At 43.1% G+C, this 16,370-nt stretch overlaps 1 protein-coding gene across 1 annotated transcript in view; it reads right to left on the bottom strand.

Annotated features, from left to right (window-relative positions):
• The window catches only part of Lap3 (leucine aminopeptidase 3), a 21,091-nt gene extending 5,311 nt beyond the window's left edge, over nt 1–15,780 (bottom strand). The window contains exons 1-10 of the mRNA XM_010641891.1: nt 15,742–15,780; nt 13,658–13,773; nt 12,175–12,229; nt 11,671–11,776; nt 10,500–10,659; nt 9,073–9,237; nt 6,837–6,995; nt 3,224–3,348; nt 2,028–2,116; nt 1,203–1,305 (exon numbers count right to left, since the gene is read on the bottom strand). Coding sequence (XP_010640193.1) covers nt 1,203–1,305; nt 2,028–2,116; nt 3,224–3,348; nt 6,837–6,995; nt 9,073–9,237; nt 10,500–10,659; nt 11,671–11,776; nt 12,175–12,229; nt 13,658–13,773; nt 15,742–15,765 — 1,102 coding nt within the window. The 5' untranslated portion in view covers nt 15,766–15,780. The remainder of the gene's footprint in view (nt 1–1,202; nt 1,306–2,027; nt 2,117–3,223; nt 3,349–6,836; nt 6,996–9,072; nt 9,238–10,499; nt 10,660–11,670; nt 11,777–12,174; nt 12,230–13,657; nt 13,774–15,741) is intronic.
• Between the last annotated feature and the right edge of the window lie 590 nt (nt 15,781–16,370).

The raw sequence follows: 16,370 nt of genomic DNA, 5'->3' as shown, positions 1-16,370 counted from the left end.
TAGGAAGAAAAGGGCTAGAGGTGTAGGGAAAGTGGGAAGGGTAGGGAAAGGGAATAAGGGAAAAAGTTCAAATTACGCAAAAGCAAAGAGACTATAATGGTCATCCAAGTACCCAATACCTACCATCAGCAATTATCAACTCGAGGTAAATTTGTTTTACCTATAATCCCACACCCATTACATAATTTTGAAGCCAACTGCAGACAGTGTACTACTCATCCTGAAAACACACATTTCCACATCCACAAAAAAATCCACACATCCACAACAACCACAGCACAGCTCTGCGACCTCTCAGAACCTGTTCATTGCTCTACAGAGCCACTGGTGGCACTTCAGCAAGTGTCTATCAGAGAGGTTTGGTGAGACTTCTCAAAAGCGCCTCCAGTCTGCACAGCTCTGTGAGCCACACAGATCCTTACTCAAGGTCCACTGACTAGTAAGTGGGAGCCACACCTGAGCTGGCCCGGAAGCTTGGACTTCACGTAACACGTTATACTGCCCAGCATCTGTTAAATGTTGACCCTGCCGCCACCAAAGTTATTTCTTTGCAACATCGACTATAAAAACTTCAGAAAATTTGGTGGACATTAGATACATTCGCATTTTTAAAAAAAGCTATTGGTTTTCAGATTCATCATTAATCTTTTCAGGCCTATAGCACATAGTGAGTGTAACTTAATGGTCTGTTTTTTTTTCCTTGGTGGTACCAGGGGTCAGATCCAAGGTCTCATGCATATGAGTCAGACGTTCTACCACTGAGCCATTCTGAGACAGTCTTGCTTAAGTTCCTCAGGCTGGCCTTCCCATCTCATTCTCCCAAGTAGCCAAGATTGAAGGCGTGTGACAGAGCTGTCTTGATTTTTTTTTTTTTTTTTAATTTGCTGGAGACTGAACCCAGGATCTGTAAGATCAGCACATGCTCTAACGCTAAGCTACACCCTCAACCCCTTCATACTATTTTTAGATGTCACTATGGACTAGCTAATCTCACCCACTTGTTAAAAGTTACAACTGGAATACTTTACAACAACAAACCCAATATTCCAAACATTCGGCAACTGCACAACAGTTCTTTCTGGGGAAAGATCTTTAAATGTAAATGGAGCAAGCCAAATTTCAGCAAAATAATGCTCTAAGTATAATGTGTGCACCCCACGTAACAAGACTTCTCAACAGAAATGGAAAGCAGGTGGCCTAACCTGTCAAGGTGGCGGCATTGATGATGAGCTTTGGGTGAAAGGTGTGCGCGTAGCAGAGCGCATCAGCCAGAATGAGCCTCCCCTCGGCATCAGTGTTATCCACCTGCAAGGAGGAGGACAAAGAAAGTAAGATACTCGAGTGACAGACAGGAAAGGCAGGTGTCCACGACAATGACTTGGAAGTGGGAAAAGCTCGGATGGCGTTTCTCACTGATGAATGGAACATTCTTGTATTTCAGTCCGCAGAACATACCTAATATGGAGAGCAAATACAACTGAGTGACCCGTGTACCAGAGCTGATGGCTTAAGGCTGAAGACAATGGACGCTGACAGAAGTAACAAAATATGGTTCACTTTATTAACAAATAAGAAAAGGTAAAGATTTCTGAAAACACAAGGCTAAAGAGCTTAAGAAAGCTACAGCTAAGTGGAAGCCTGGATCACTAGGACTGAGAACTCACACGGCGTCAGCAGCTTTTCCTAACTGTATTCTGCTGTGTTCAGTAGAGGCCCCGTCATCACAGGCAGTGGGAATACATGCCACAGACAACCTGCTGCTGTTCCAGGGTGTGGGGCCGATGATGTAGGACGCTGTTTACCAGATGAACACTTAAAATGGAAAAAGCTAATCATGGGCAGGTTTCTGTGTACAGCATACAGGAAGTGAGAGGAACAGCAAAGCAGGAAAGGCACTCTTAAAAGCCCATCAAGAAATGTTTGTGATTTTGCAAGAAAAATTAATCAGCACGAGACACCCCCCGTCCGAAACGTGGAGCTGGGCCTGAGCCATTTGAGTCAGAGTGCTGCATGCTCTACTCACACACCTGGATGGTCTTCCCGTTGCGGGCTCTAACCACATCTCCAGGCTTGTTGGCTCTGCCACTGGGCATATTTTCACAGAGAGGGGCCAAACCTATTGGAAAGAATATAAGAGGGAACACAGGACACACTGAGTCCAAACATGGGCCACTAGTGAGCCATCAGAGCATACTAGACACAGATGTCACCTTAACTAAGTGACCCAATTTGGCATCACCAGTGACAAAGCTGAGATGTAGGTTGGCAGCAAGAAACACAAACCACCTTTGTAGCATTCTTATCAAAGGGTCTAATTTGATTTTGATCTTGAAGAAACAAGCACATAAATGCAAATTGTAGAGTACCATGAGACTAGCCCGGACCCTTCAAAACCACCAATATTCTTTTTTGGGGAGGAGGCAGGAACAGGAATTTGGACTAAAGAAAACTAGAGGCAATACAATATGAGATCCCTAAGTGGTTCCTAGATTTAAAAACTAAATATAATCACAATGGAAAATTTTTTAGATAATTGAGAAATTTGAATTCGGTAATCATATTAATCTTTGGAAAAGATTATGGTATTATCATTACAGAAAATGACCTTTTTCCTAGGAGACATGCCAGCAGATTGAGGGGTCACATTGTCATGACATCTGCAAATTACAGTACTTTCAAATCGCTCACAAAAAACAAAAACAAGGACAACGATAAAATAAAACCTTCAAAAAAAAAAAGACTAAGACACTGGGGAGGGGCACAAGTTAGACAGACTTAGATTTCAGTGCTGCTTTCCCCATGCAGTGGATGTAATACTAGCCACTCACATAACCGGTCTCTCTCCCCTTACTCCTTTTCCTGTCTCAGGAAAATTGTGTGTATCAGGTATTTAATTGGCCCCAATCCTATGGAGCAATCAGTAAATCAACCCTTCTCTGGCTAGTACACTTTTCACTGGAGTAAACCACAAACCTGACATAATGCCCCTGATTGCTAACTTCTCTTTACAGAAGTAAAATCAATTTCAGCGACAGCCTGCTGGTTGCAAAACACATTTAACTCAATCATCTCAGACACAAAACACTTATCTCTGCTAAATAGCTTCTATGTGATGAAAAGTTACTTGATCTTTTCAGACAGGGAGGAAACTGATTGTAACTCAGCTCTACCCTCTGGCTGGATTCCAGCAGCTCTGTGAGGTGCAAACCCTCACCCCACTCACCTATGATATTAACAGGCAGATTGAGCTTTGCAGCCGACACAATGGCTGAACATATGGTTGCAGCTCCCCCCATGTCAGCCCTCATGAGGTCCATATTTGCAGAAGCCTTGATGGAGATGCCACCACTGTGGGGAAGAGGACAACGTACAACACTTAACAGCAAAGAGGAAGGCCAGAATCACTTTCTTAAAAAGCAACATACAAACCAAGGGTTAAACACCATAACCTGCCAAAGAAAGTCAAATTCTAAATTTAGTACCTGACTTGTTTCAATGTTGCAGTCTTATAAAAGATAGAAAATAACTCCAGAGGGCCAGGGATTTAGCTCAGTGGTTCCACCGCCTGCCTTATAAGCGCAAGGTCCCGAGTTCGATCCCCAGTACCCCAAAAAAGAAAACTCCAGAAATACAGATAGGTGTTGTAGCTCAATTTCTATTTGAATGAAATTTAAATAGTGTCCTGAAAAAAATTACCGTATGATAAATTCAGGCTGCACAAATTCCATCTCTGCATTATCTCATTAAGTCCTGACACCCACAAAGATTATCTTTTAGCAAATTTTATGAAATGATAAACTCATTGAACCTGAAGGTCATGCGTTGTTATGGAAAGCTTACAAGCTCACAGAAGACCGGAAGGGGAGCATGCCTTTCACACCCACAGGCCTGAAGGATAACACATCCTTCTATCTCGCACAGGTGATGGCAACAAACAGGCGTAAGAGCATACAAAGCCACAGAGACAGAATTAAAACCTGAGAGTCAAGTGAGGATTTAGCTAGCAATTGCTGAGAAACCACACCACCTCTCCCAAATAGCCTTCTGATCAGTGACTTTTCTGCTTCCAATTTCCAAGAGTCCAGAGGCAGTTGCTTCACAAGCGGGGGACAGTGAGGGGCTTGCATTTCTGAGATCTGCCCTGGTGAATCTCTGGAGAGGTTTCTTTTTTTTTATTCTCGGGTCTCTCTTCCACAGAAATAAAAGTCTCCCAAGGCTCCTCAGGTCTTCTTGTATGAGTCTTAGCCCTTTCAGGTCATTATGTAAACAGACGGCAACCCCTCCCCAAATACCAATCTAGCTTAAGCAAAATCTCAGTAGGTTTTTGTCATATAAAAGTGAGATTCTGAAACTTACATGAATAATGCAAAGGACCCTAGCCAAAATCATTCTACAAAAGAAGAGCAAAGCTGGAAGACTCATGTTACTAGATCTCAAACCTAGTCAAAGCTATGGGAACCAAGACACTTAGTCACAGGGCACTGGGGACAGGATGCAGCATCCAGTGATAAATACCCACAATTCTAAAGACACTATACTCAAAGAGAGAAGCCAGACAAGAAAGATGCCATTTACATGAATTTCTGAACAGGAAAAACTAATCCACACTAACAAAAAGATGACTGGCAGTCTGGGGCTGGGGTTGGGGGACTGCAAAAGACACACAGATGTTTTCGGGGTGACAGAAGTGTTCTCACCTTCTTGTTGCACTGAGCCAAACACTTACAGGGCAAATTTTACTGTGCTTATAAATCTCATGTTATCTCCTCTTCCAGCAACCCCTCAGTTACATACAACTGACCTTAGAGCAAAGGCCAAAATGAGGCCCAGAACCCAGCTTCTGCCTTCCTATCCAGCCGCATCTTGCCTGTTCTTCCCATCCTACTCTGGTAGCAGTGACAATGACATTCTTCTAGTATCAGGAAACGAAACTACTCCTTCCCACCAACCAGCCTTCCCCTGTTCCCTGGCCCCAGGAGGCTTGGTAAACTAACTCCTTCTGATTCTTTACATCTTCAACGAAAACTGACACTTCTGCACAGAAGTCTGCTGTAACCCAAAAACCACAGAGGATTTAAGCTAACAATAAATCTCAACCTGAGCATATTTCCGTCACATTATTAGCCCACCACAATATAAACCCATCACAATTATCAAGACCTTTAAAAAGTCTAATTTTTATTTGCTGTAGTGTTTTATAATACATTAGCACAGAAGTATATGTGTAAATCATAAATAAATATGCATGGTCTATGCTTGAAAACTTTTACTGATGGGCCACACAATGAAGATCGTTTGCAGACCACTGTTTCCAAGGAGAGAACATTGGAGGAAAAGGTGTGTGTGGCTCAGTGGCACAATTCATGTTTAGCTTGTGCGAGACTCTGGTTAAACCCACAGGACCAAAAATAGAGAGAAAGAACGAACATTCCCATTTCAGATAGAGCTCCTGAATGGGTGCAGAAATGTACTAGGGAAACGAACACTTCAGGTTCTTCAGCAGTACTCTGCAAAGTAGTTTCCCTGGAACATGACACTCAACAATATGAATTCCTTTCAAAAGAAATTCAGAAAATACTACATTCTGTACCTTCTATAGCTGGAGTTCTGTACGTAAAAGAAAACAAAACGAGAAAAATCTATTTTGTCCTTTTCTTGTATTAATTCCGTTCCTTTTTTTCCTTGCCCCAACCCCTGCCTCCTCCCCTTCCACTTTGCCCCTTTTCTTCCTATTTCACATTACCTATTATACCTTTTGATCCTTATTTACACTTTCAGTTTCTCACACCACAGAAACTATTCGGTATTTACAAGTGTGTCCTATTTATTTTACTTAAGAGTATCACCTTAGTATGCATCCATTTAGCTATAAATGTCTCTAGTTTCTCATTCTTTATGGCTGAGTGGTATTCCATTTTATTAAAAAAAAAAACCCACACATTTTCTTCTTTATCCAGTCTCCAGTTGATGGAAAAAACGGAAACAGAGTCTTTATAAATAGGGAGGGGTGGAGGGGCTGAAGGGAGGGTAGGGGAATGGGGAAAAAATAAGAACCAAGATATATTTCCAATGATGAATATCATTATATTGTATACCTAAAATGTACCAACAAGATATATATATATACATATATATATATATGTATATATATGTGTGAAAAGAAAAATCCTGCCTCTGCCTCATCTTATCTAGTTTTCTGGTGAAGTAGCCCATTTGATGCCTCACACTCCGTAGCATCCATGGAACTCAGTCAGTGGTGAACACTTCCCACGGGAAATACTGAATTGCACTCTCTTTTCTAGCTCAGGCTCTCACTGGCTGAAATAAGCAGAGACGGTTTCCACTTCTGAGAAATATTTATAGTTCTGTAAGATTAATGGGAGTTAGGCTGCTTAGCTAAAGAAAAGTAACTTGAAGCTTCCAAGGGAAGATTGCACAATCAATTAGCTGCACTACTACTCTCCAAATGGAGAATCTTTAACAGCCATAAAGGAGGATCAGTAGAAAAATTTTACAATATTCTGAAAACAAAACTGATTTTGACTTCTGATTCTACTCCTTACTTACTGTACCTCATCTCTTTGAGGCATTGTGTCCTTAGCAGGAGAACGGCCACAACACCTACCTCACAGGGGTAAGATTATGGCTAATATATGTAAAAATGTCAAATAGTCTCTGACATATTTAAGCATTCTTAAGTGATAGTTTAATACATTTAAAGAACATATAACATTTGACCAAATACCATGCTTTGAACTAAACTATGCACACAAAATAATACGAATGCACACAAAGCAATCACCAAAATACAAAGCATAGATACCCCCAAAAAGTACCTGTCAAAGGTAATTCCCTTCCCAACAAACACTAGGGGTGCTTCACTTGCACTGGGGCTGCCTCTGTAGTGGATTTCCAAGAAAACTGGAGGCTCATCGGAGCCTTTGGCTACACTCAGGAATGAGCCCATTTCCTGTTCCTCGATCCAACACTTGGGTCTGTAGGGCAGAGAAAGGGAAAAAAACAATTATACTGTTAGCTTTATTTCAAAATAACATAGAAAAAAGCTCAACAGTGTAACAGTATAAAAGGAGAAAAGCAGAATATATACTTTTTTTTTTTTGGTACTGGGGATCGAACTCGGGTCCTTGTGCTTTCGAGGAAGGCAGCAGAACTACTGAGCTAAATCCCTGGCCCAGAATATACCCACTCTTAAAAATACTATTCTGGGCTTGATGCATAGCTCAGTGGTAGAAGCTGGCCTAACAAGTGTGTAAGGCCCTAGGTTTGAGCCCCAGCACAGAAAAAGAGAGAGAGAAAAAAAATACTATATACACACTTAAGTCTTCAATTATCTTATTTGATTTCTGTACATTCTTGAGCAAGTTACTTGATTCTGAACCTGTTTTCTCATCTGGAAGATGAAGTCAAGGATTATTCCATTGAGTGAGTATTTATACACGGAAACTCATACCATGTAGGGTAAACTGTACAGTTAATGAATATAAACCCTGTAACAACCTACTCAGAGATTTCCAAAGTTTTAAAGATGGAATTAACAAGAATCCGAGACTACAAAGGGCATTTCCAAGATAAACAAAACACTAACTGCATCAATCAACAAAACCCTAATGAAGATGCTATAACTGCATGGAATAAAATATCTTATTTCTTGGCATTTTTTAGAATTGCTAGAATACTGTCTTTTCAACACTGTCTTACTGTTCTTCACAGTTCCCTTTGCAGTTTGTGTCCTCAGTGGGAAAACTAGTTTTTACTTAATACCTCACTGAGCTAACACACTAGGCAGAGTCATTAATGCAACTAGAAAATGTACACGGCATTACTACTCTTTCTTGACTAAGAGTACAAAGGCGTATGGAACTGGCCCAGCCTCCCACAGACACACAAGCAGCCACCAGATCCAAGGGCCACCCCCCTGCACTTGCCCACCCATGTTTTAGAGCTAGTAAATCAGGGCTGCCCCCGAAGTTTAAAGAGAAAAGAACTTGCTGACACCAATTAGCTCCACTATCTCCTCACAGGACAAAGGATATTATTCTTTGCCAGGACAGTTTTAATAGGGCCTACACACAGCTTTAGATTAAACGTATATGAGCCAATCAGAGATTTTAGCAACTTCTAAGTCCTGTGTTTTTTTCTTATTACAGATTTTTCTTACTCTATCTACACTCTACGGGCTTTCCTGAAAAACATGAACTCTAATCACAATGCACTACAGAAGAACTCTTCTAAATAGAGGTTAATTTGAAAAACAACTTGGATAATGAAGAATTCTTTAGGTAAAGGAAATACTTATGTGTTTTAATCATAAAGCCCAAATGTTCAAACTTTGTTTGCTTAAAGGGCTGTGAGTAGATTTCAAGAAGGTCCTGGAACCTGGAGCAGGTCTAAAGGTACAACAGCTCAGCACTGACCTAGGGAGCTCAGAGCACCAAGCCTGCAGTCTAGCCAAGGGATCCAGAGGCAGGAGCTCTCAATCCAGGCCTATTCGGGTAGGCTAAATAGTGAAGAATAAATTCTTGTGTCCAAAAAAAAAGGGAAAAATTCAATACAACATGAACACCAATGAGCAGTTTAACTCCCAAATATATATGCAAAAGTGCACACCAAAACTTATGCACAACTGCTCAGAGCAGTATTATTTATTATCTGTAAGGTAGAAACGACCTAAGTGTCTATCAACTGATGGCTTCTGGAGATGGGAAAATGGGGAGTGACTTTTCGTAAGTACAAGGTTTTTTTTGGGGGGTGATGAAAAGGTTCTTAAAAAGGACTGTTGCACAACTCTGTGAATACTACAAATACTGATCACACAATATATATGGATGACTTCTACAGTATGTATGTCTCAACAAAGCAGAAACAAAACACACACATACACACACACACACACACACACACACAGTATGCAGGGTGAAGTTACAATATACCCACCTGCATGTGGCTTCACCTCTCTGGCCTCAAGTTATTGCTCTGAATATAAAGAGGAAGTTGGACTTAAGATTCTTTTTGGCAATAACCTCTTATGAATGTGACACAATTCTGAATTACCTAATATGGACCTCCGTTTTACTACTAGCACTTCTGAGATGCTTCTCAATAATTTCAGCAAATCTGGTTGGTGTCATCTCATTGGCTGGAGTCTCCATCAACTGGCGGGCCAAGTTTTGTCCTGAAGCGAAGAGGACTCCTTTCTGCCAGGCTTCCTGATCCCCACTGTGGAAGCGAGCACACAGTTACTGTACATTTTAGGTATACAATATAATGATATTCTCAAGAACACTGACCATTTTGCAGCTAGGAGGCTCTTATTTTACAAAACCAAGAGGAAGACTACAAATGAAGAATAACTGACACAGAATGTGGGTACATTCTCTGGATTTGACCCAGGAGACAGGCAACATGTCACAAGGAAGGTGCTAGAAACAGGAGCTGCCGATGGCCTAGAACAAACTGCCAAGTAGTTCACTTCAGAATCCTCCCTCACACAACCAAAGGGGTGGACTTATGGGTCCCTAAAGAATAAACTTCACCAAAGCTGATGGAGAGGTTCCCAGGATATCGAAACAGGCTCAATGCTGCCCTAGGTGCTAACTGTAAAGGGAGCACACAGCAACCATTTGGATGTGGAATTGCAGCTTTGCTGTTTTCTTCTGCCTGGGTCAGGGTCTAGATCCCAAACCCCTAAATGGCAAGGAACACACAGAGGTATGCGTTTTGTGATGCTGGCTTTTGTTACAACAGGGTAGCCTGGAGATGCATAAAATAACAGCTGATGGCTCAGAGGGTTTAGCAAGTGCCACATAATCCCCACGTGTGATCTTTGGATCTTCATAAAAACCATGCAATATGTAGTACAACTCTGCAGACATTCTAGTCATTTAGTGAAGGTCAATGGAAGTAAATGGCAGAGCCAGGATTCATTCAAACCAAGGCTCATTCCCAATTATTTCCTTACAGCTGCCAATCCAGACTGTGCCAAGGGCCACTCACTGCCTTTACGACTCCCCAGACTCAAGTCACACACTGCCTTGCTCCTGACAGCAGGGACCTCAACTCCTAGAACCTGGAACAGGACTGGGATGTAACAGCTGTCCAAAGATCTGCTGAAAGCCCCCCCGCCCAGAACTGGAGGTCAAAGACTACATCCCTTCATCCAGGCAGCTTTGGCATTCATCACATGGTGGCTGAGTGAAAACTGAGACCAGCTGGGGATGCGTCTGTCCTGTCAGCCCTTCTTCTCAGGTAGGAGCCAACATGGTTAAAGGTTCCCATAACAAGTGAATGGAGAGGTCTAAGGAGCCATGGGGAAACAGGCAAGAGACAAGAATCAGAAGCAGAACTGGGTTTAGCGAACGCAGCACCAAAATGGCTGAGGTTACACGTAGGCCTGACACCAAGAAGCGGGCAGTTTCTGTATAAAAGGCCATACTGTCAGAACGTCAGAGTGTCACCCTCATCTTGGTCTCCTCCATCACCTTCCATGGAGCTTTGCTGACACCGCCATCTTCTTTCTCTGCTTTAGGTCATCATATTCATAGAGACCAAGCACTGCACCTTCTGCAGCAGCCTGAGCATCTCCACAGGGATCCACTTCCACAGAAGACAGCTCCAGGTCTTGCACCTGCCTGCAGCCCGCTTGAGAAAGAGAAAACAGAAAACAGGAGTCAAAGACAACTGGAACAGCAGAAGGCCGAGGCTTAGTGCGGTGTGCTGAGGAAACAGGACTGGGGTTCTGGTCCCAGCCCTGATACTGCTGTCCTGAACCTTCACTCCTACTTCATAAAGTGAGCACAGACTGAGATCAAATGCAAAGCTCCCTGCAAAGCAGGAGGCTGCAGGAACAGGCAGCTGTTCTAGCATCACTTCTGAAACACTAAGGTTTCTGGATAAAGCCTTCCAAGCAGCAAGAGTTTCCGAGATCAAAGGGACAGAGGAATGATGCTGCTGAGAATACAACTAAGGAACTGAGCAAAGTCCATTATTAATACAGCATTTTAAGAGCAGGTCAGCAAAACTCTCAAATAAAAGTTATGAAACAACCACTTAGAGTGAACCTTGAAAGCAAATTTAGTGAGCATTTATAATATACTCAGGGCCAAAGATTAACCAAGACAATTTCTGCTGCTTTGGAGTTTTCAGAGTAATTTTTGGTCACAGGCTCTTTGTGGTAAAGGGTTCCTGCTGCTCAGCTCTACAACACATCAGTTCTTTCACGCCACCCACATGACACAGTAGGACAGTGTGCTAGTGATGACCAAGCACCCCACATTCTGTTCTCAATTTCTCTAATTTGTAAATATGATGACTCCATGTTATTTAAAAGTAGGAAACACCAGGGTTGCATTTCAGAAAGGTGAAAAATCCACACATCACCCTTTCTGGCAGAATACAGCTCTAAAGTCAATGCTGTACAAGTGAACAAATGGTAGTGAAATCTTCCAACAAAAAAATACAGAAATATTGAAAGCAAAATTTCCATACACTAACCTTTGTGTTACAAGGTATGTTTGAAGAGGAACACTGACTTTGTTAAGATGAGTTATTTCATGTGGTAAAGACAGTAATGGCAATGGCGAAGGGGAAGAGACAGCATCTTAAGGAGTGGACCCTTGGGAACCTTCATCAACATAAGACCTAAGAAGTCACCTGCGATGGCAGCTCTGATGTTTTCTTTGCCTTCGTGCCAATTCTCCTGCTCATCCACTCCAGCTGTCCTCTTGCCGAGGCCGACCAGCACCACGCTGGGGAAGTCCTGTTCCACAAATGCACTGTGTCAGCCACTGCGTTTCTTTAATCGCTCTTTTCCAGTCAGGAACAGTCTGCACCTAGAGTCCCATTGAGCTCCCACCCAATCACTTTAGCCTCGGCACAGGACGTCTTGTGTCTTGGTAAAATTTTATAACATGTGTTGGAAAGGAAGTACGAGGATAATCAGGCAAAAAATGCTGCATGACTCTGCCACACAACTCAATAAAGCCTTTGGCAGAGGAGTACAAGATAGGCAGTGTCTGATAGTACTTCTGCTCACTGCTAAAATAAAGCTATCTGATCTGACACATAATTTCCAGTACTGTGACTGGGTAGCCACAGTACAGGCACCCAAGAGGCACTCACTGAGGGTTGACTGACAAATACAATCTCATCTCATACCTGATGGAGACCATAAAAGGTTCGGGTTTTGCCTGTCTTCAGAGGTGGTCCAGACCTAAAGCAAGAGAAAAGGATTGTTTTAAAAATTAAAGAGTTTGGGAGCTGGTATGTGCATAACTTTAGCATTAACACAATATTCTATTTCTATAAATGATTTTTGTTTTTACAGAATGCTCTCAGGCCAGATTTCTTAGATGTAGGGCTTCTAATACTAGCTCAAAAAATATAAAAGTACTTAGCAAAACTTTCAGGGTTCTTTGCAATTCACAGGATTGAACCCAAAGCCTTGCAAAAGTGAGGCAAGTACTTTAGCACTGAGCCATACCCCCAGCCCTCAGATTAGATTTAATACAGATTTATTTGAAAGCCAAATGGAGATCAAAAGGATGGGAAAGGTACAGCTACACAGAAGATCTGAGCACTGGATCGTGGCTGGACTAAAAGAATCTTAAAGTTTCCCACTGAAAGACAAAACACCTGCTGGACATGGTGGCTCATACCTGTAATCTCAGCACTTTGGAAGCTGAAGCAGGATTACAAATTGAAGGCCAACCTAGACTACAGAACTAGACCGTGTCTCAATTAAAAACAAAACAAAACAAAACAAAACACTAAGCCATTGACAAGAATACACTGTTTGGCTTGGAGGTGGTCAGTGGGGCAGATATGCAGATAGAAGACTGGGCAATTTCCATATGAAATGGATGCTCTGGGAGCACAGATGGTCTGGAGCTAAAGCCCACAGGCATCTGGCAGGAAGATCGGGGTGTTCTGAACACTAACAGATTAATAATATAAGGCATTTGAGAATGATCTGCTGGCAAAGGACTGGTAATTGAGAAGAAATGCTAATTCTGCAGGCCATCCCATAGACAATTACTGTGATTCCTGGACTGCGAGTAGTAGACTGACAGGTCACCTATCAACCACGTAACACCTGGTAGCAGTGCTTTATGATGACACTTCTATTTTTGCCAATTGTGGCTTAGAGCTCCAATATTTTCCACGTTCTTTCAGACCCTAGCTAAGCCAAGAGTGGTTTGAATCTCAGGCCCCTCTCAGGCTTACTGAAGTACAGTCTGCATTCTCACTGCATCCTCAGATTATCCACATGTACCTCAGTATCTGAGACTCCTTCAGGCTCCCACCATGCTCAAGAAGGGCAGAAGGCTTAGGCTGTTTTGGGGAAGGCAGGCAGGAAAGGGGGATAGGCTGAGGAAATGTGGTACTTTCCAGATGTTCTGGGCCAGTCCTTCACAATAGTTTGTGAATGAGCTGGAAACCGAGTGACTTCACAGAACTGCGGGTCCACCCATACAGAAACACTAAGTGCCAAAGAGCCTTCCAGAGACTCCTACTTTCACTTCCGCTATCAAGTTCCTGGCCAGGACATTTCTGCATTTTATCTAATAACAAGAAAGCACAGAAAAATGTATTAGATTTGGGGGCCTTTAAGAACTGAAAACTCACAGATAGCACTTACATGTTCAAAATATCTCTCAGCTTTCCATCCACCAATTTATTGAAATTCTCTCCTGCACTTGTAAACTGTGGCACATCATCTTCTTTGTCTTTGGAATAGACTCCTAGAACAAGGCCCTGTGAACAAGCAAAAAAGATGGATATAATCGAGTAGCTCTCCAAGAGGGGCTCAGGAGTCCCCACATCCAGAAGGAGCGAAGAATTCCACCAAAACCGTGTCTTTCCTAAGGACTGGAGAATAAAGCCAAAACAGTAGCAGCAGCCGCCACCTGGCAGCCAACTAAGTGTGCATCCTGCCACGGGGATTCAAATTCCTGGCAAAGCAAGACTGGAACTACTACTACTACCCATCCCCACCTGTCCCAAAACTTGTTTTGAGTTTTCATGGCTACCTCCAAGAAAGAGCTCACTTTCAAAGAGAATAGATAAAGGTTTTCTTTAAGAAAATAAATCCATTTGTCACCAAGTTAGACACTGAGTAACATCAGAACCTGTGACCCCAAAATATGCCACCCTGGCATATGGATTATTCTGAGCTGTGGCACTGAGAGACAGTGGATGCAGGCAGGGCTCTCAGACACCCCCCTTTCTACCTGAAAGCACCTAAAACTTAGTTCCCATGAGAAAGAGGCCCTCCTGCTACCAGAACAGTAGAACATTCTTATCTCCAGAGTCTGGGAGCTAATGCCAAATAACAGTGTACAAACAAACTGCTGAAATAAGCCCTATTTCCCTGAGTTTCCTCATGTATTTCTCCCACCCCTGGCCTCTATCTCACAATTTACTGCCCATAGGCGAAGCCCCTTTGTCTTGTCATACTCCCCGAAATTATCCTTCTTCATTTAAAAAAGTATATAAATAGCCGAGAATGATTATGCACACCTGTAACCCCAGCACTCTGGGAGACTGAGGCAGGAAGATCATAAATCACAGCCCAGTCTGAGACTTTCTCTCAAAATAAGAAATATTTTAAAAATAAGGCCCAAGTGCTTAGCTCAGTACAAAAGCGCTGGGTTCAATCCCCAGTACCACTGAGAAAAGGTATATAATTATTGGACGAACAGCTTTTTCAGGTCTTCATATTCTTTTTGCAGACTCCTATGCATACTCCTATGCACACATAAATTTATCTTATGTGAGCTTAATTCTCAGACTCAGCCTTAGAACCTAGGAGGGCAGGTTTTTTTCCCTCTCTTATAACCCCCCAAAGCAAATCTCAAACATCATCCCCATGAAGATGAAGCGTGTACTGGCATTGCAGGTTGGGTACCCCTCTTCTAACATGCTTGGGAGTGCAAGTGTTTTTCAGATTTTTATATTTGAATTATCTTGGGAATGGGACCCAAGTCTAAACAGAAAATTCACTTATGCTTCATATACACATAGTCTGAAGGTACTATGCAATATTCCAAATAATTCTGTGTGTTTTGACCACAACCTCACATAAGGAGAATCTTCCCCTTGTGGTAACATTACTGGTGCTCACAATGTTAGATTTTGGATCATTTCGAATTTCAGATTTTTAGAGTGGGGAATACTCAACTTATAATAATCAGTAATCTGGCCACCTCATGGGTGAAAGATAACAAGTGTGCAATTTAGCACTCCATCCAGCACTTACTGGCTTACCCCTTCTTCTCATTCATAAGGCCCAGGCCCCAGTCCCCTGAAATGAAGAAAAGTCTCAGGGCTATTTCCTTTTACAGGCAATTCTTAACTTAGCGCCATTAAAGTGAAAAGAAACTGCAGCCTTTTTCCCACTTGGTCAGGAAAATGAAACCTGGTGTCACACCAGCCCCTAGGGGATAAAACTGAGTCAATCCAGTCGGCTTCTGTGTCCATGGTTCTCTCCACAAAAACACACAAGCAATCAGAACAAGCAGTACCTTTTCTCTCTGTCTTTCCCACCACAGACAGAAGGCTTTCTGCACATTGGTAACTGCCAGGTTCTTACTCCCCTGAGGCTGTTTGCTCCAGGGACTCCCCGGACCGAGTTCGGAACTGAGCACCCAGGTAGAGTGAGGCACAGTACTGCCAAGAGCACTGGACAGTCTATCTGGTCCCTCTATTACCTGTGATACTCACAAGGAACCGCAACTCCAGCCTCATCTAGAACATTCCTCTCCAAGCACAGCCACCTCTGTGGTCTTGGAGCAGGACGCCCCAGTTTGGCCTCCTTCCATGGGGCCACGCCCCTTTCCAGATCTCTTCAGTCTGAATAGCGTCTTTCACCATTTCTCAGAGCCCAAATAACGGGAATGCTTTTCATCTGGAAGGCCCTCTTAATTTCGCATCTCTCTGTAAAGCCCTTTTCCCCAGAGCGTCATTCCTTGGGATTTCTCTGGAAACACTTTCAGGCAACTTCCTCCCAGAGGGCTCGCGAGCCCAGACCTTCCACTTAGGCGGGGAGGGCGTCTAGGTGTGGAGCCCGGGCCCAGGGACCAGCTCTGGGACCTCAGAAGGCGCCTGGGGCAATCCTGCCACCATCCCTTCTGGGGGTAAGGCAAGAACTAAGCAAAATGATGGGTAAGATAAAAGAGCTCAGGAAAGGAATACAATGAAGAGCTCAGCACAGCTACAATCCTTCTGACCAGGATTCAGAACCGAGCCCTTCTAAGCGAGAAGGGACAGAGCAGAACGACTCCCAGAAAGCAGACGGCGGGACATTGGCCGCCCCCCATCTGCACCCCCGGCCGCCAACGCCGAGCCCTGCA

This window comes from Fukomys damarensis, unplaced genomic scaffold (assembly GCF_012274545.1).
Source record: "Fukomys damarensis isolate Sample0158 unplaced genomic scaffold, DMR_v1.0_HiC HiC_scaffold_35, whole genome shotgun sequence".
Classification (NCBI taxonomy): Eukaryota; Metazoa; Chordata; class Mammalia; order Rodentia; family Bathyergidae; genus Fukomys; species Fukomys damarensis.
Note: the sequence above shows the minus strand (reverse complement) of the source record. Positions and strands in the feature narration are given on the sequence as shown.